This window comes from Phocoena sinus, chromosome 15, assembly GCF_008692025.1.
Source record: "Phocoena sinus isolate mPhoSin1 chromosome 15, mPhoSin1.pri, whole genome shotgun sequence".
Taxonomy (NCBI): Eukaryota; Metazoa; Chordata; class Mammalia; order Artiodactyla; family Phocoenidae; genus Phocoena; species Phocoena sinus.
This window is the reverse complement of record NC_045777.1, coordinates 86,440,862-86,458,996: the sequence shown is the minus strand read 5'-3', so window position 1 is coordinate 86,458,996 and position 18,135 is coordinate 86,440,862. Positions and strand designations below refer to the sequence as shown.

General features: G+C 59.5%; 1 protein-coding gene across 3 annotated transcripts in view; it reads right to left on the bottom strand.

Moving 5' to 3' along the window:
* Positions 1 to 11,085: 11,085 nt before the first annotated feature.
* IQCE (IQ motif containing E) overlaps positions 11,086 to 18,135 on the bottom strand; it is a 39,191-nt gene continuing 32,141 nt past the window's right edge. For 2 of the 3 annotated variants that reach the window (XM_032603813.1, XM_032603814.1), the window contains 4 exons: positions 16,482 to 16,603; positions 15,693 to 15,793; positions 14,641 to 14,754; positions 11,086 to 13,429 (listed from right to left, as the gene is read on the bottom strand). In XM_032603813.1, the coding sequence (XP_032459704.1) occupies positions 13,302 to 13,429; positions 14,641 to 14,754; positions 15,693 to 15,793; positions 16,482 to 16,603 (465 nt within the window). In that variant the 3' untranslated portion in view covers positions 11,086 to 13,301. The remainder of the gene's footprint in view (positions 13,430 to 14,640; positions 14,755 to 15,692; positions 15,794 to 16,481; positions 16,604 to 18,135) is intronic. The other variant, XM_032603815.1, reaches the window with a different exon arrangement.

Genomic DNA, 18,135 nt, shown 5'->3' with positions numbered 1-18,135 from the left:
TTCCTAATGGGGCGTCTTCATGCGTGTTACTGAGATGGGGACCCCATGAACAGACAGAGGAGGCTGGAAACACTCTAGGTGCTTGGCCCAGCACACCCCTCTCTGTGTACCCCAGGGGCAATGGGTGCATCCTCTTGGCTGTGGCTCGTCACCACCTGGGGGCATTATTTCTGGACCTCCTGCATTCTGAGAAACAGGTCTCCACACCCGGGGCTCTGCCGTCTGCCATGCTTGGGCTCAGCCAGCTCTGTGGCCGGGCTGGGTTGTTGCAGGCAGGGACAGCTCTGGGCAGTGGCTTCCCAAGAGGCCCGTCTGTCTGCTCACCTGACTGCCCTGACTTTCCCGTTTTCCTGTGATAAGTCTGGGAAGCCCCAATGGGCCTCCTGCAGACAGGCAAGCATGGGACAGGTGGGAAAAGAGCCCTTGGCAATGCTATGGTTTCCACTCTCTGACAAGTCACAGACACCACCCGGTTGGGGACTAACAGCCCTGAGCTCCTTTCCACGTTCCAAGAGGCTTCACCAAATTGTCCGTTTCCCTCTGGTAGGGCCAGAAAACCAGACCCAAACATTATATGAAATGGTAACTTGGGTGTACGGGGTTGAATTATGTCCCCACAGAAAATATGTACAAGTCCCAACTCTTGGTGCCTCTGTCTGCGATCTTATTTGGAAATAGGGTCATCGCAGATGTGATCAAGGTACGTTGAAGTCATAGGAGATTATGGAGGGCCCTAATCCAATGACGGCGTCCTTATAAGAGAGACATTTGAACATGCGTTGCAGAGATACGGAGACACGAAGAAAACACCATATGAAGGCAGAGGCAGAGATGGGGGTGATGTGTCAAGAAGCCAAGGAACCCCAAGGATCTACCACCAGGAGCTGGGAAAGAGGCCTGGAGCAGATCCTCCCTCACAGCTTCAGAAGGAACCAACACTGCTGATACCTTGATCTCAGACTTCAGCCTCCAGAATTGAGAGACAAGACACTTCTCTTGATTAAGCTGCCCAGTGTGTGGTCCTGTTATAGCAGCCACAGGAAACTCATACATCAGGCTGTTCAGAGCTTCCGGTTGGCAGGCATTCTGTGTCTCTGATTGCACAACATGGCAAAGGAGCTTGTCACTGATTAATATTTGCAACGTGTTTGGTGGGTGAGACATTTTCCCACAGGGATGCATGGAGAAAGAATGATAAAGGAGGTCCAGGGTGGAGAAAAGGAGGGACCCACAACATGCAGTTTTGGAAAAGCACCGCCAAAGCCTCTACTGGTGGAGCCTGAGCCCAAAACCTACTGCTGCTTGAGGTCCAGTGTTGGTGAGAAAATCCCCGTGGAACGGAAAAGCCCCTGGAGAATTGTGCTTTCCTGTGGGTAAATAGGATCCAGGGGCCCTGGGGTCTGACGCTTGCAGCGGTGCGATCTCTGCATCTCTACTCCTGTCCTTGATCTGCAAAACGGGGTTCCTGCGGCCAGGCACCCAGGAGGTCGAGGGTTAGAGAATGCCAGGTGGCAGGGGTAGGGCGCAAGGAAGGCCTGCCGCCATCCCACGCCACCCTTCTTTTGCCTGGCACTCACTGGCTGGAGCTGCAGTGGTTCTTCCTGCCTGTCCTGGGTCCCCTGCAGCTGGAAACTGACTTTAGCCCCACTCTACAGATGGGGCAGCTGAAGCCCGGGTCCCACTCTTGCTCGGGTGGTACAAGAATCACCACCCAGTCAGGGAACCAGGACTCAGCCTCATCCTGTTGCCCGCAGACTACATGACCTGAAATAGGGCTCCAGTGGCCGGAGAAGTCGGAGAGGACTTGGTCTGCAGTGCTGGCCACTGACCAGCACGCCAAGGGACATGCCTTCAATGACCTTGCAGTGTGACTCGGGGAGGCGGCCGATGGAGAAACGGCTAACCTTCCCCCAGCTGAGGAAGCAGCCCAGGCAGCGATAAGGAGCCACAGCCTCCCATCGCCTCCACCACGGGGACCCGGAGCCGGGGAGCCCAGAAGGCCCAGCAGGGCCAGGCCTGCGCGGGCAGGAAGGCCCAGCTGAGCCACCCTCAGTGCCCACACCCACGATCTCCTCCGGCCTCAGCCAGGTTCCCACATCCCAGAGCGGGTGGTGAGGGGGTTTTCGAGGCTCAGAAGTGAAGAAACTTGCCCCCAATGGACACATTCAAGCGGCAGGCAGATGGACCTTGGTTTCCTTTATTTGAAATGGAACTAAAAATAGTCCCACCTCCTGGGGAGGTCACGCGGCCCAGGCTGTGTGTGGACAGCCATATGACCCGCTCCCGGGGTGCACCATCTTTGGACACTGTTCTTTTCTTGCTCTCACCCAGGTCTTCTCAGCTCCAAAGCCCAGGTCTTTTCCTTTCTTTACTTTTTAAATTAACTACCTCCTACTCCAAGTCACAGGGCCTCTGAGCCCCAGCCTTTTCATGGCTAAAATGGGTAGAGTCCTGCTTAGATCATAGCAACGTGAGCGTATGTAAAGTGACATGACACCGCAGCACTAACCCAAATGTCCATCAGCTGGTGAACGGATCGACAGAACGCAGCACCGTCACTCGGCGGAATATCAGTCAGCCATAGAAAGCAATGGAGCACTGGCACCCGGTACAACATGGATGACCTTGAAAACACTGCGCTCAGTGAAAGAAGCCAGACACGAAGCCCCACAAACTGTATGATTCCATCGAAATATCCGGGACAGGCAGACCCAGAGACAGAAAATGGATGAGTTATTGCCAGGCGCGGGGAGAGGGGAGTGGGGCGGGACTGCTTAACGGGGGAGGGGCTTCTTTTCGGGGGGATGAAAAGTTTTGGAAGTACGTGGCGAAGGCTGCACAGCACTGTGAAAAAAGTTAATGCCACTGAACGGTACACGTTGGAATGGTTATGCGCATCTTGTCACAGGTACAAATGATTACATGTGCAAGGGCCCCACTCAGTATCTCCCTGACCACCTTCCTTCTTCTTCCCTCCCTCCCTCCCTCCCTCCCTCCCTTCCTTCCCTCCTGTGAAGTGGAGTCTGTGAGTGAAGGACAGGGATGAAAAAGTCGGCAAGGAGAGAGCACTGAGGACTGAGCTGCTTGGAAGCATCTGGTAGAAGCATCTGGAACAAAGGAGGAGGCAAGCCAGGCCAGGACCTCCCCAGGGTCTGTTCTCCAGGCCAGGAAGGTGGCTGGGTTGAGGCTCTTGAATGGTTTGTCCCAAGACCTGTAGGCGCTGGGAGAAAGGCCAGGCTGGGGATGGGTGCCAGACCCTGGGGCGGAAGGCAGAACAATGGAACCCCCTGCATTTGGACCCTGGCCAGCAAGATTCACATTTTCCATGGAGATAGAGCTCGTGAGAACCGGCAAGGAAAAGGGAGAGCCGGATGCCGGCTTTCCCCAGCTCCCGCTGAGATGCACAGCCAGCCTAGCGCCCGGTCCCCACAGACACCTGGCCGCAGAAAAGCCACAGGAGTGCTGCTTTCAAGCTGGCCGTGGTGGAATTGCCCCGTGGCTCTGGAGGCTGGGAGAGATGCCAGCCAGTGTGGTCCCTGAGCAGGCCACGGGAGCCAGCCCAACAGACCCAGCCAGAATGGCGTGCACACCCCTGGCTTGCCTAGCATCACCTATCCAGCTGCCTCGCTTACCCAGAGAGCGCCCCCCCCAACCCCGGGAACCAGGAAATCAGCAGGGATGGCCTCTGACCTGCCAAGGATGCTGTGCCGAGTACCAGCAGGCACCCGTGGTCTCTCTCAGAGCCTCCTTACTCTTACTTCACACTCAGTACTGACAAGGCTGGTCCCTGCGTCCCAAGCCCGAGGCAGATCCCAAGCAGCGCCCCAGAGGAGGTAGCCCCAAAGTTACATGAAGGGAGACTGGCACTGGATGAAAAGGAGTCGCAGAGACACCCTCCCCGGGTGGGTCCCTCATCCCTGCCCACCCGCTCCGCCCAACCCGGCATCTGTGATGAGCATTGTGCCAAGCTGTGGGACCTGGGCTCATCTCAGGTTTTGCCACCAACCATGCGCCCTGTGGGGACCTATGTCGCCCTCAGGGGCCTCAGTGCTCACCAAGCCCGGCTTCCCCATCTTACAGCAGGGGAGGCTCGGGCTCCAACCCACAGCCTGGACTCGCGAAGAGAGTCAGGAGGCCGTCTTACTCGAGGGGAGAGGGTGACTGTGCGTGCACACCGACATTTGCACAAACACCTTTCGTGCCCAGAGTCTCACTCGATTCTTGTGCGAGGCGGACGACCGCAGTCCCTGTTTTAAGAGAAGGAAACAGAGGCTCAGAGAATTGGGTGCAGAGACAAGATGGAAACCCCTGTCTTTGCTTATTTCTGGTTTAACTCTCTCCCCAGTGCAACCCGCTGAGTGATGTATTTTTAAAAGGCTGATGTGTTGGTTATCTACTGCTGCATAATGAACCGCCTCAAACCTTGGTCGTTTCAAGCAACCACCACTGTGTTTGTCGGCAGCCCTGGGGGTCAGCAGCTTGGGCCCAGCTGGGTGGTTCTTATTCTGTCACCCAGAGTCACACGTGCCCCTGCAGCCATGTGGCAGCTTCACCGGGGCTGGGTGGTCTCAGCCGGCCTCATTCATGGCTGGTGGTTGGTGCGGACTCAACGGACCACGTGGCTCCAGCCAGCTACCTCGGGCTTCTTTAGCCGGCATCTCAGGGAGGCCAGAGAGGGCAAGCCAGAGGCTTGTGTCCCCTTTAACAATGCTCCGTCTCGGCCAAAGCCAGTCGCAGCCAAGCCCAGGGATAAGGGGCAGTCAGGACAGAACAAGGCAGGACAGAGCGGGGTGTGGACACAGGGCCGTGGCTGTGACCATCTTGATTCAGTGGACTTCCCAAATGGGGAAAGGTTTCTTCAAGCTGTGGTGCTCTCGGGGATGTTCTCTGGTCAGCCAGTAAGTTCCCTTCCACCCTGGCGGGCTCGGGGAAGGGGGCTGGGTGTGGGCAGCTGGGAGAGGAGGGTCCTGGAGGCTGAGGTGCGTATGGGCTCCTCCTGGCAGTCTCACGAAACTCCGCTCCATCTCCAGGAGCAGTGGGTCTCTGGCCCTCCGTGGGCTGGGGTCCGTGCCGGTGACCAAGGCTAGCTGGGAAGGGTAGACCAAGCGTTGTTCTGCTCCTGTGCTTGGGGAGAGGGGACGCCTTTCCAGGACTTTGGAAGTGGGCCAGCAGAGCAGGAGGAATTGGAGTCCCCCCATCCCACCCCATGCCTGGGGCTGTGGGAGGGACAGACGCACACTTCCCTCTCCGGAGCCCCCCCACCCCCACCCCCACCCCCGCCAGCTGCTCCCAGGTTTGGGCTGCCTGGTGACATTGTTTCCCCTCCAAGAGCGGAGACCCTTCCACCGGGCAGCTTTCCAAGCCTCGGTCTCCGCGTCCGCAAAAGGAGGACAGTCCTACCTCCCTGCCCGGTGGTCCCAGGGTCATGCTGGAAAGGGGGTGCTCACAGCTGTAGTCCAGCTTCCTTCCTTCACTGTCACCTGTCCCCCAGTGACCAGCTCATGTCACTCACCCCACAGCCGGGAAGTCTTTGCCTTGCCTGCTAGAGGCCGGCCACTGGCTCCCATGTGGGGGACCCTGGGTCCCCAGAGTCAAAGCCGGGCCTGGACAGACGTTCTTCGCACGCGGGGAGGCCTGTTTCACTGTCAGGGTGGGGTCCGGGGAGTCAGGGTGAGCCAGGGTTGCGTCCCCCTCCCCAGAGAGATGCGATCCCTGCCTGGACTCTGAAAAGGAAGCCCCTCGTCCAGGCCACCAGGAGCTCGGATGGGAAGGGCTGTGCCCTTGGTCCTGAGCTTCTCCCCTCCACCTGGGTCTCTGGGAAGGAATCTGACCGTGCCATACTCCTACTGGCCTCTCCCTGGCTCCCAGGGCCTCAGAACCAAGTGCAGAAGCACCCACATCTGTCCCTGCTGCCCCACTCTGCCCCATCTCTCCCGGAGGTGCAGGGTGGGGGGCAGTCAGGTGAGAAGCAAGGCAGAGGCTTCCAGAAGCAAAGCCATGGTGACGACCCATCACGGCTGGGCCCCAAGAGATGCTCCACGCGTGTTTCCGGAACAGACACCATCGTGGTCTTAGAGAGCAACGCTGGCCGGCATAGGCCCACCCAGGCCACCCAGAGACACGGCCATCATCACTCCCTTTTTACAGATGGCTAACAGGCTCACCCCAGGTCACCAGCCAGGATGGTTTGGACCCTCAGCCCGGATGACGTCCCCGCTGGGTCTGCAGCGTGGGCGTGGGGCTTGGGGGCAGCAGAAGGTCCCAGCGGGCTCGCCCCCTCGTCTGCCCAAGGCTGAGGCCCAGCTCTGGGGGCGCACTCTGCTATGTGATGCCTCCGCCTTCCTGCCCACTGAGGACCCCAGAGGAGGGATGGCTGGAAACGTGCTCCCCATCCCAGCCTGCTCCCGCTCCGGGGGCCGGGGCTGGCCTCAGTGCTCTCCTCTTTGGGTGGGTGGAGGGGAGGGCTGGCTTCACTGGGCTCCGCTGGGCCCTGGGTGGGGGGGCACAGGCGGCATTCACAGGGCTCCTCACCAGCCCTTGGGCCATTGTGCCGCCCTCCCGGCTGCCAGCCATCCTTCCACCTTCTGAAATGCAAATCCGACTCCGTCATTCTCCTGCCAGCAGCCCTTCCCTGTTCCCACGGCTCCTGGGGTGAAGGCCAAACTCCTCAGCAGAATGTGCAACGCTCAACCCCCCCTCCCCCCCCCAGCTTCCCTCCTGAGCTCCAGGGCCCCGGGGGCCCCAGCTGCCCCGGTGCCGTTTCCGGCTCTGGGGGGGAGGTGGCGGCTGCTGGTTCCCTCGCAGGAAGAGCCGCCTCCCCACGGGCTCAGCCTCAGCCCCTCGTTCCTTCTTCTGGGCGAGTGGGGGGGAACAGCTTGTTCCTGACCCTGTGGCCGCTGCCCCCCCGCACACCATGCCCCTGGGCCTCTCCCGCGTGGGCCCTCGCCACCCTGGTGAGGGGTGCTCGGCCAGACTTCTGCCCACTTGGGGCCCAGCACCTGGGCAGGTGGGTATTGGGCAGGGAAGGAATTTCCTCCAGGCCCACAGAGCTCAGCCTAGCTGAGAGACAGACCCGCAAGCAGATGAAATACCCCTTGATGCCGTGCACACTGTGCCTTCCTCCCTCGGTGCCTGGCACGCGGCAGACGTGCAGGAAATCTCAAAGCACACGGAATGAACTCGCGTTGTGAGAACACAGAGAAAGGAGGGGCTGACTGCAAAGAGCTTCTCAGCAGCGGGGCCGTGTGGGCTGGCTCGGTGGAAAGGACATTCCTGGCTGGGAAACAGCTCTTGCGAGGGGCCAGCTGGAGGTGGGGAAGGGCCTCGTGTTTCTTAAAAGGCCAGGGGATGGGGGCCGAGCTGGGTAACGGAGGGAATGCAGGGTGCCCCGTGGAATCTAAGTGCATCTGTTGAGCAAGGGGAGAAGGTGTGTGTTCACAGAGGTGGGGAGGAGGACCCAAGGGCCTGACGCTGAGGGAGACGAGGAACAGGGAGGAGAGTGCTGGCCGTCCCACTGGAGCTATCCTTCTCTTCTTCCCTAGTAACAGGCCCTCTCACTTTTATTGAGCATATTGCCATCTAGAATAAAAGACATTTCCAGGCTCCCTTGTAGCTGGATGTGCAACTATGTTCTGACCAATAGGATATGAGTGATGTCCTCAAGTGAGGGGATGCCCCTTTCTTCCTTCCTTCCTGCTTGCTGGAATGCATATGTTGTGGCTGGAGCTCAAGCAGCCACTTTGGATCGTGAGGCCTTGTGTTCAGGAGAGGGGAGCAACAACAAGAGCACAGGTCTTTGAAAATCATGCAGCTGCCATATTTTACCGGTACTGCTTTCCTTGGGGCTTTGGAAACTTCTAACTTGTTTGGGTTCCTGTTATTTGGGGTGTTATACTCCAGCCCGACCTAAGTCTAACAAATGGAAGGATGGCTCGGATTCTGAAGAATCCACTGAGACAGAATGCACAGAGCTTGGCTGCTAATTTGATGGGGGGGCAGGGGAATGAGAAGGGAGCGTCCTATCTTGGGAGGCCGGTAGAATCCTTCACTCAACATGCATTAAGCACTTTTTTGTGTGCTGGGTACTGTGTTTGCTGTGCGAGTATACCGGTGGATCCCATGATCACTGTCTTCACGAATCTCTTGGTCCCGTGGGGGTCAGAGGATACGACGGAAGAGCACCGATGGAGGGAGGTAAGCACCTCACCCAAGAGCTGCTGGGCCCCTCATTTATCCATTCTGCACAGTTATGGAGCACCTGCTGTGTACCACACACTGCGTTAGGCCTTGAGAACAGCAATAAGCACCACGAACTCAGTGTGGAGTTTACCTTAGTCTGAGAGGGGAGTCAGACGACAATCAAATAACCTTGGCTTTCCACAGAGAAGCAGAGCTCTGCTGAGTGAATCCCTGCCGCGAGCGATTATGCCAGGGGCCGCAGGAGGCCCTGGGGGGATTCGTGATGCACCAGCCACATCTGGGCTGGGCATCTCCAGGGAGCAAGGGCTGCTGGCCCTCGTAGGGCAAGGCACCGTCCCCGGCACACCCACCACATTCCTGCCCCCTAACCCCAGGCAGCAGTGGACAGCAGATGGGGCCTGGCCAGAGTGAGTCTGCGCCCGACTCGGCATGGGGGCGTGGCTATTCAGGGGAGGCTGAGGTGGTGGTCTGGGCCGTTGTGGGCAGGGATGGACGTGGAGAGGAGTGGACAGACGTGAGCCGTACTTAGGAGGCTGTCAATAGGATTTTTTGTTGAAGGATTGGAGGTGGGGGCGAGGGGGTCACGGACGACACTCCCCACCCAGGTGTCCGGCCTGTGCACGTGATGTTGGGGTGGGTGAGGAGGCCCGCGGGTGAGCCTGCTTGGGAGAGGAGAATTGTGTCGCTTAAAACACTTACTTTAATCGGGGTAAAATACATATAACAAAAGATTCTCATTTTAACCGTTTTCAAGTGTGCGGTTCCGGGGTATTAGGCACGCACGCATTCTCGCGCGACCATCCCCACCGTCAGCTGCAGAACTCTTCCATCTTCCCAAACCGAGGCTCTGCCCCCGTTACACAGTCGCTCCCCTCCCCCTCCCCCAGCCCCGGGGAACCCACCCTCTACTTTCTGTCTCTATGGACCTGGCTCCTCCAGGGACCTCCTAGGAGTGGAATCACACAGTATCTGTCCTTCTGTGTCTGGCTTATTTCACTGAGCATCCCCTCGAGGCTCCGGCTCCGACAACTGAGAGGCTGTGATCCCCTGGGGTGGGACTGCTGGCCAGGGGCAGGTTAGGGGGCAAAGGTAACTCAGAGCTGGGCTAGGCCGAGTTTGAGGCACCTGAGGCATACGTGTGCAGACGTTCACGTCGACATTTCGGGTCTGGGTGGGGTCTGGTTGGGGTCAGAGCCTTGGGGACGCCCACGTCTAAGAGACTGTAGGGGAAGGGCTGGTACAGGCCGGGAGAAAAACCATGTCAACGGGGAGGGTGTGGGGAAGGGGCCGCTGCGTCCCCAGCTGCAGAGAGAGCGACCGTCACAGAGCTGAGCGGGGTGGGGTGCGGGGCGGGGGCCCTGTGAGACCGGCTGACAGTGGATGAGGCTCCTATTAGCAGGGACAGCGGCTTTCCGCCGCTTCCATGAGCTGCGCCCATGGCCCACCTACCCCCGGGCTTCCCGGCTTTCGCTCCCTCAAAGCCGGGCCGGAGGGGAGGGCTGGGGGGCTGCCCGAATGGCCGCCCCCGGGAGCTTTGGCACACATGGGGCCCTCTGCTTTGAATCCCAGGCTGTTCTGGGCTTAATTAACGAATAGCTCAGGGGCACCCCCCTGCCTGTTCAGAAAGGACACAGCACCATGGAAACGTCCCCCAGACTCCCCAGGCAGGCACTGCCTAACGGGGCCACCTTCTGGGTTGTCGCTGCCCGGCAGGGCTCCCAGGATAACGGAAGGCGCTGGCCAAAGGCCATTGGTTGGCGTCCAAGCAAAGAAACACGGACCCGTTCCTCCTCCCAACATTCATGCTCTGAACCCAACAGCAGCTAAGAGAAACCAGGGATTTGCGTTCTGACATTTTCCCCCCTTAGCCCGCGATTTTGAGGAGCCTCATGTTTAGGATCATCTTGGCGGAGGCCTGGGGGTCACTCTCGGCTGCCAGCCTTTAAGGAGGCTCACGTGTAGACCAAACTGGGCTCCACCTTTGAAGTGAAGAGAGCTGCCAAGAGCGAGGAAGGCCAGTGGCACGAGTGGGGAGCGGGATCCCATGTGTTCGTGCACAAGAACGTGTCCACACGTTCACACCTTCCTGCTGGCTCTCCTCCTGCTGGGTGAAGGCCCGAGGGGGACAGTCCTCCGTTCTCCTCTCACCAGCTCCAGCTGAGACTCTCACCCCTCCCGCCTCGGGGCTGCCTCTCTGCTGCCAGACCCCAGCCTCACGGGAGAGTAGGTGGCAGCAGGCTTGTGGCCGGGCTAAGGGTTTGATGAACCCTGCCCTCCTCTGTCACAACCTCTCCAAGGGCCAACCGGCAGCTCTGAAAGTGCCAAGTCTTCCAAGTGACCCATTTGCCCGTGACAAGACACACGGTGATCCGCTCGGGCCAGCGCTGGAGCCAACAGACCAGTCCCTGTAAGGGCTTCCGACAAACTCGAGGGCCCTTGAGCAAGCAGCCGCCTGCAAACAAAGCCACAGGTGCACCTCGTGTTGCGATTTTCCAACAACATATTGGAAAACCATTATTTTTCCAGGAGTCAACTTTTTGGGGCTCATTCACATCTGTCTGAGTCCCCAGTAAATTATTCCTTACCTGCTCCTAAAACAAAAACTAGAATTGGGGGAGATACTCCCTCGTTTTCACTTCTTGATGCTCAAGTCCTCACTGATGAACAAGGAAGAGAAATTCGAAGACAGATGCACGAGTTCCCGCACGGCGGGGAGCTGGCTGTGGGACCCTTCCCTCCGGCCGGCTCTGCGCTCCCAGGGCTGTGCTGTGAGCAGAGCAAAAGCCGGGAGCCCAGAAGCACGGGGTTTGCGTAGCATGAGCTACGGCGATGGCACACCCAGAGGTCATGAAAGGTCACGGGTTTATAGGGCAATCAAGACAGAGATCCTGCAAAACAGCTTTTATTTACAAAGGCCGACGATGAGTAGCACAGAGGGAAAACCTTATGCCTTCCAAGAGACTTGTGTACAAATTACGCATGGGTCAGAGTGTTCCTAAATACAGAGGTCGAAGACCAGCGAGTCCACCACGTCCTCCTGGAGCCACCTGATGGCTTCACATTTCAACTCCCAGATGTGGGTTCTCTCGCTTCAAAGGGTGCTTACCCGGCGTGATCAGCTGCTGACAGGCCCTTGGGAGCTCGGGGAGGTCCTCACCTGGAGCAGCTGCCGGCCGGCCCCGGGCAGGTCTGAGTGTCCACTCTCCAGTCCTCAGAATTTCTGAGCCGCACGAGAGCAAACATTGCTTCCAAAACCACAGCGGGGGTTTGAATTGGCTTAGATGGCTTCTCGTGGAATTTAAATTCTATTCAGCTCTTGAAGGTGAACGGGGCTTTCTGCAGAGGGTATTTGTTACTTAAAAACGAAGCAAAGCTCTGCAGCTCTCACGCTGGTTGCTCTGAGCTAGGTGGCTGTCCTTTTCCTAATGTCATCGGTCTTTTTGCTGGGACGAGGGTTCTGGTCTGTCTGCAGGGCGGCCGGGCCCGTCCAGTGGGGCAGCACAGAGGCGGGCAAACAGAAGGCAGGCCCTGTAGGCCCCAGGCCCCTGTCCCGCCCCGCCCTGTGCTGCTCCGGCAGTCCTAGAACCCCAGCCCCGAGCCGTGGGCCCCGCAAGCACGCTGGGCACCTGGCATTCTCCAGGGAACAGATCCACACAGCGTCAGAGGGTCACAGCCTTGAGTTAAGTCATTTACTGAGGTGGCTTCAAGACTGCTTACTTTCACTAGATCAACATTGCTGGGCCCAAGGAGCACAGGCAGACAAATGTACATATCTGCAATTCTCAGGAACATTTTCTTGGAAAACTCAGGTCCCGGGGCTGACCTTGCCCATCCCAGCTCTGCCGACGGCCAGCCCGCTGCACACACGGCCTTCTCCTCCAGGACCGGGCGAGGACGTCCTGACAGTGACCCATCCGTCATAGGTCCCCAGAGCCTTGGGCTCCTGAGAGCAAGGAGTAATGCAGAAATGCCCGTTTTTGAATGGGGTTGGGGGGAGAATGACCCCCTGGGGACCTGCAGGCCGCGGGCATCGCCTTCATCACCCTCTGGGTGCCTGACTGGTGGACTGGCTCCTACAGGCCTTTAGCTGAGCCGGCACCCAGAGGAGCAACGGACCCAGTGGATGAAACAAGGCAAAGGTCAGCAGTGAGTTCACCCGAGTTAGCCCTCAGTCCAGCGGGGGAAACAGAAGAAAAAACGGACTTGGTAACTCACAGGCCGAGTAAAGAAAACATGACACAAGCCTGGCCCCCTGGCTGAACTTTTTTCAACCCACTGTATGACCGGCACCTAAGCGGTGAAAGGGGCTGGCGGGTCCCCCCGCCTGACTCCGGGCGGCCGGGGCTGGGAGATCCCTCTGCCTCTCTCACGGGACAGGGCAACATAGATCCTCCTGGCCACACGCCTCGCCCGTGCTGGAGCCGGGAGCCTCTGACCGCTGTGAGGAGGGCCCAGGAGTTTCTGAAAGAAGGACAAGTCTGAGCCGGAGCCCCTGAGGTGCAACACGAGAAGGGCTGCCGCGCCGTCGGGGCGCCGGGGGTCCCGCTGGCGCCGGGGAGGCGGAGGGGTGGCCCGGGACTGCGCTCTCCCCGGTGCGCAAGGCCCTCCGTTCGGGCTGAGGGCGAGGGCTGAGGGCGAGGGTTCTCGCATCAGCTCTCCCCTGAGGCGCGTTGCCTGTCCTGGAGCTGGTGGCCGAGTGGCGTCAGCGCCGATGAAGCAGCCCTCGCCTGCACGGCCGCAGGTGGCCAGAGGTGCCCCGAGAGGACGTGTCTCGGCCGGGCCCCCTGCTGCCCCCCAGCCCGGGCAGGTGTGTCTGTCCGGCGTGAAGACCACCGGGGCGGGGGGCGCGGGCCTGCAGCCGGGGGTGCGGGACGTAGGCGACCCCTTCCCAGAGATAAAATAAAGAGAGGCATTCGGGGTTCCCTCAACAAACAAGCAAACGGGCAAAACGAAAGAGAAAAACCGGGGACGGAGGTGAGGTGTCCAGTAGGTACTGTTCTCCTCCTCACAAGACAAATTCCTTTCCGGTCTGAGTGCTTCTGTCCTCTGAACCTAACCTTGCCCGGACAGGGCATCGCCGCGTGCCGGGCGACCGCAGGGGCCTAGGGCGGGGAGGCGATTTTCTTCGTGGGCACAGGCGGAGCTAAGACGATCTCGTCGGAGTCATCGGAGTTCACGTCCTCCGCGGGCGGGGTCGCGGCGCGCTGCGGCCCCGAGGGAGAGGGCTCCACTGCAACAGAGAAGGGACGGCGGCCACAGCCACGCTCAGCGCCGTCGGGGGCGGACACGCGAGGGACGGCGCGGCAGGCCGGACGGACGCCACGCCAGGCCACGCGGCCACCCTCGTGAGAGCCTACTCGCACCCTCTGCGCTCAGCTCCCAAGCGTCGGCCAGTCTCCCCAAAGCAGAACAGCCGCGAAAGGTGAAGGCTGGCGGCACGGGGGAGGCTCAAGTGGGCGGCGGGGATTCTCTGCACGTCGCCCTCAGGGTAGCGTGCGTCCGGGAGTCTGCGGCCCGGGCGGCCGGCTGTGACTCGTGGGCAGATGCAGCCGGTGGCCCCCGGCTTCCTTGGGAGGACACGCCCCCGCAGGAGGAGGGGGCGGGCCAGGCCAGGCCAACACCCAGGGACCAGCCGCGAGCTCTCGCTCCTGTCTTCACGCACATCTGAACTCTTCATCGTAATCGACCCTAGTTTGGGATGCGCCTGCCGACCACCCTGCAGACCCCCTCCGCCCTCAGTGGCCACCTGGATGGGACGTGAGGAAGGGGCAGTTTCCCCTGGGGCCTGGGGCCCGTGCTCCCAGCCCCAGAAGACGGCCTCTGCTCTGACTGCTTCACAAAGTAAAGTGCCAATAAAAAAGGAACCAATCCCTGACTTGAGATAAAAGAAGGAAGGAAGTCGCCACCCCGCGAGCTGCGGATACAGTAACTGTGTCAGCTTTTTTTCTGTAACTGTCAAGAAAACTATGAGAGTGGAAAAACTTATGAAATGAAAAACGGCAGTTTTCAAGGTTAGCTTCAGTTTTTCTTTCCCTTTAAAAACACTTTCACAATCAGATCAAACAAGGGCTCCATGTGCAGTTTTCACAGAGACCGTTTCCTCGTGTAAACAGGGGCCCGAACGAGGCCGGCGGTGGCGCTTTTCAGGCAGGAGGATGAGCTGCCACCTTGAAAGGACACGCATTTAACAGGAGGAGAAAAGGGCGGCATACACAGGCCCTTTAGCCCTGATCGAGGAATCTAAAGGCCGCCAAACGTAGGGTCTGGTGAAATCAGACTGAAACTGGTTACAGACGGAGGTTTTGGACAGAAGCTCAAAGCTCAAAGTTCGCTCTGACAAAGCCAGACAAGATGACCGAAGAGGACAGAGTACGATTTTTCACACGTGGCGGTTTCCAGGTCAGGCAAGCCCCAGAAGCGCCCCCGCGACCCGACACTCACCGGAGCAGGGCGGCGGGGCTGCCGGCGCCCCTGGCCCCCATGGCCTCCGCGCTCCGTTCCCGGGAGCCGGAGCCTCCGCGGTCTCCCCGCTGCTCCCCTCGCTGTCTTCCTGCCCTGAAACGACAGGCACGTGGGAGGCTCCCATCCTCACAGGCTCGTCGCACCCACCCGTCTTCCTAGGCGCACACTTCTGTTCAGAAAAACTGCTCCTTTTACACCTCTCCCTCGTTACGAAGCACCACGCCCTTCCTGCACCTGCCCTTCTCCGACTGCGCCTCTGCGACCTCAGAACTCAGCCTGCGCGCCACGCTCGCACGCGAGACTCAAGACTACGCTCTGTCTAGTGACAGTCCCCGACCTCACACCGCCACCTCTGTGCCACCTCTGGCGTACAGAGATGGTCCAAGCAAGTGTCCCGGTTACAGTCTGAGGGAGGAGGACCTGCAGTACCGGCAGAATCATACATTTGGGGACTGAAAGCGACTTGCAAGGGGCCTTGCCCAACCCTCGGGCTCTCGCACAGGAGGAGTGAGGCCCGGGGAGGACCCCGAGTCTGGAGTGGGGCAGAGCTGGGACCGGGCCTCACCATGGGCTGTGCGCCCCTGCCAGTCCAGGGATTTCTCCGCTGACTGTTATTGGATCTTAACGAAGCAGAAGAGGAAATACAAGCAAAGTTTTACTTAAAACCAACAAACAGGAAAAACGTTGGCCCAAAGGAGGGACACCGCGTTGCTCTAGTTAGAGCTGAGAATAAAAATCAAAACCACGAAGCTCCGACTGCGGTGGCCTGCGGTCACTGACCCCGGAACCGGCCAGCCTGTCGGGCTCCGGGAAGTCGCTTGGGGCCGGCTCTTTCCCCTACGACCCAAGGGACAGGGGACGGAGCTGTGACAGGAAGGTGTGGCCGAGGCGTTACCCAGCTCGCAGGTGGCGGCGGGACAAGCCCCCACGGCTTTACGCGTCCCAACTTCCGGGACGGTGGCAGCTCTTTTGGGTGAAACCTCAGAAGGCCGGCTGCCCCTCGCGTGAAATCCAAAATGAAATGCAATTACCAGGAGAGGCTGCAGGGAAGGGCGGAGAGGAGGGTGCACTGTGTGGGCCCCAAGCAGGTCTGTCGGGAAACGCTGCAGTGGCAGCTCTTGGACCAGCAGCACTGGGAGAGAGAGAGAGACTAGCTGATTCTGACTTTAGGGAAGGCCAGCGTCGTGCGAGGCCGACGGGCCCAGGTCCTGAGACATCGTGCGAGGCCAACGGGCCCAGGTCCTGAGACAGGCGGGCTGTGAGGGGCCTCGGGCGTGTCCCCTGCACCCCCGGCCGTGGCTGGCTGCACCAGGGACGGGCCCCAACCCGAGCTCGGCCCCTGGCCCGCTGTAAGTCCCACTCTTTGCCCGAGGTGACTCATACAGGGTTCTGAGCCGTTGCAGCCGGGACAGTCCTGACCAAGCCCCGGCGGATCCGGCAGGCACGGTGCCACTGACAAGAATGTGTTGCTGCAGGAAGGCTTCTGACGACACCCACGTCTTCCTGAACACGGGTCACGCCACGGTGTCCTTCAGGAAGGGGCAGGGCATCGGCACAGGCCGACAGGCAGTCTGCAAACCGAGGGCTCCCCGAACCCCACGCTGTCTGACCCCTCCCATTTGTTTTCTCCCAGCGGGAGGAAACGGTCCTAGAAAGGCTTCTTTCCAAGGACCAGAGCCTGTGGCCCACCTCACCCGGGTGGGTGGGTGTAGCTTATGCTCTGGTGATACACCCTGTGCCTTTCTGGCTGGGCAGCCCCCGCAGGTGTCCGGCACTGCCCTGCAATACAGAACAGAGGTAGGCCTGCCAGGTGGACTTACCTGTGCCCGGCCCGTGCCAGGTGTGCCCGGAAGGCAGACTGGATGATGGTGATGGCCTCCTCTTGCCACGGGTCCCCCTCGGCCTGGACGACGGGGCTCGGGATGCGGGGCTCGGGCGAGTCCTGGGGCAGCGACGGTGGGGAAGAGAACCGCGTGAACCCCCGCCACCTCCTACGTGTGGACCCTCGGCGCCAGGTTAGGAGCGCAATTCCGATTCGGGTGGCTGCCCTCGTTACTAACTATTTCGTCAGCAGTTTCCTGACTGCAGGTTACTTGGACTCTAGAGATTCTTAGAATGGGTGTCTGGTGGTTTTCACAGGGGAGGGACTCCTATCTTTGCTGTAGTTTAAGCCTCTGTCTTGACCCCAAGATGGACACGGTACTCGATGTCCCAGCACCTCAACGCCATTCGGCTCCTGAAGCTCAACCCTGGGGGCGGGGGGGCACGGGTGCCAGGGGTTGGAGGGCGAGGCACACGCCCAGGGCGAGGCAGGACGCGAGGACCCAAAGGCGTCTACGCTTGTCCCGCCGACAAAGCGTGGGAAGAAATGGGGAGAGAACGTTAGGACTTGGGCCCGTGTGCAGCCCCTGAGGGTTACCTGGGTGGGAGGGCTAGGCACGGCAGGGGGGTCCGGGCTGCACACTCCACTAGACTATGGCCTCGCCCGTGCCGGATGCCCCCGGAAAGCCGCCTGCAGCACGGCAGCCTAGCGGGGGCAGCGGGGTGGGGGGTGGGGGGAGACGGAGACGGGTGTCAGTTTCCCTGGAAGACGGCAGGCACGGGTTGGGGCGTCCCAGAGGGAGACGCTCCAATGGCTTAGAAGAGGGCTCCCTTTCTGCCGCAGAATCTCGGCAGTGCCCGAAGGAGCCTCTCTCCCTCACTCGCCACAACCTCCTACAGCGAGAAGCATGCCACTGCTCTGGGGAGGAAAAGGCCCTGTTAAACGCTGTTACATTTAGCTGCAAATGTGATTCCGTATTTTACACGTAGTTATGTTTTCATGCTGAGATCGTTTATTCCGTGTTGGAATAGTTATTCCACTTCATACGCTTTCCGCGTACATCTTCTAAAGTCAAGTAGGGCGGAGCCTGATCTCAGACTATGACAAAGGAATTACGCATCCTTCGACCTCAATCTTAAATCACTTTCTTTAGAGATACACATGGATGCTCTGTAAGTTCTGAGATCAACGTCCCGGATTTTAGGGGTGGCACTTTTATTTCAGGGGTCCTGCCTCTAGTCCTGAGGACGGGCTTACGGCTCCATAACATTTAGGAGAACGACACTCTAGCACACTGAGCCCCGCCGTTGAACCTGCATTTAGAGGTTCAGATGCTTCCATGATCCCAGTCACCAAAAGAAAACACCTTTGTCTTCCTTGACCGCAAAGTGAAGGAAATGCCACAAGCAGGGGTTAGGAGACAACAAAGAGGCGAGAGGACATCCGTTACGAAGGACAAAATAACGCACTAAAAGCAAGTGAGTATTTAGACAAACCCAGAAGGTTCCCACCACGCGGCTCACAGCAAAGCCACCGCACCCGCTGGAGGGGTGAGGGTGCTGACCGAGCAGGCCAGAAAGGGGAGCAGGCGTCCCGCGCGCCATGCTGCCCACACGACAGCCCAGCCCGCACGGCGGGTCTTAATCACCCTG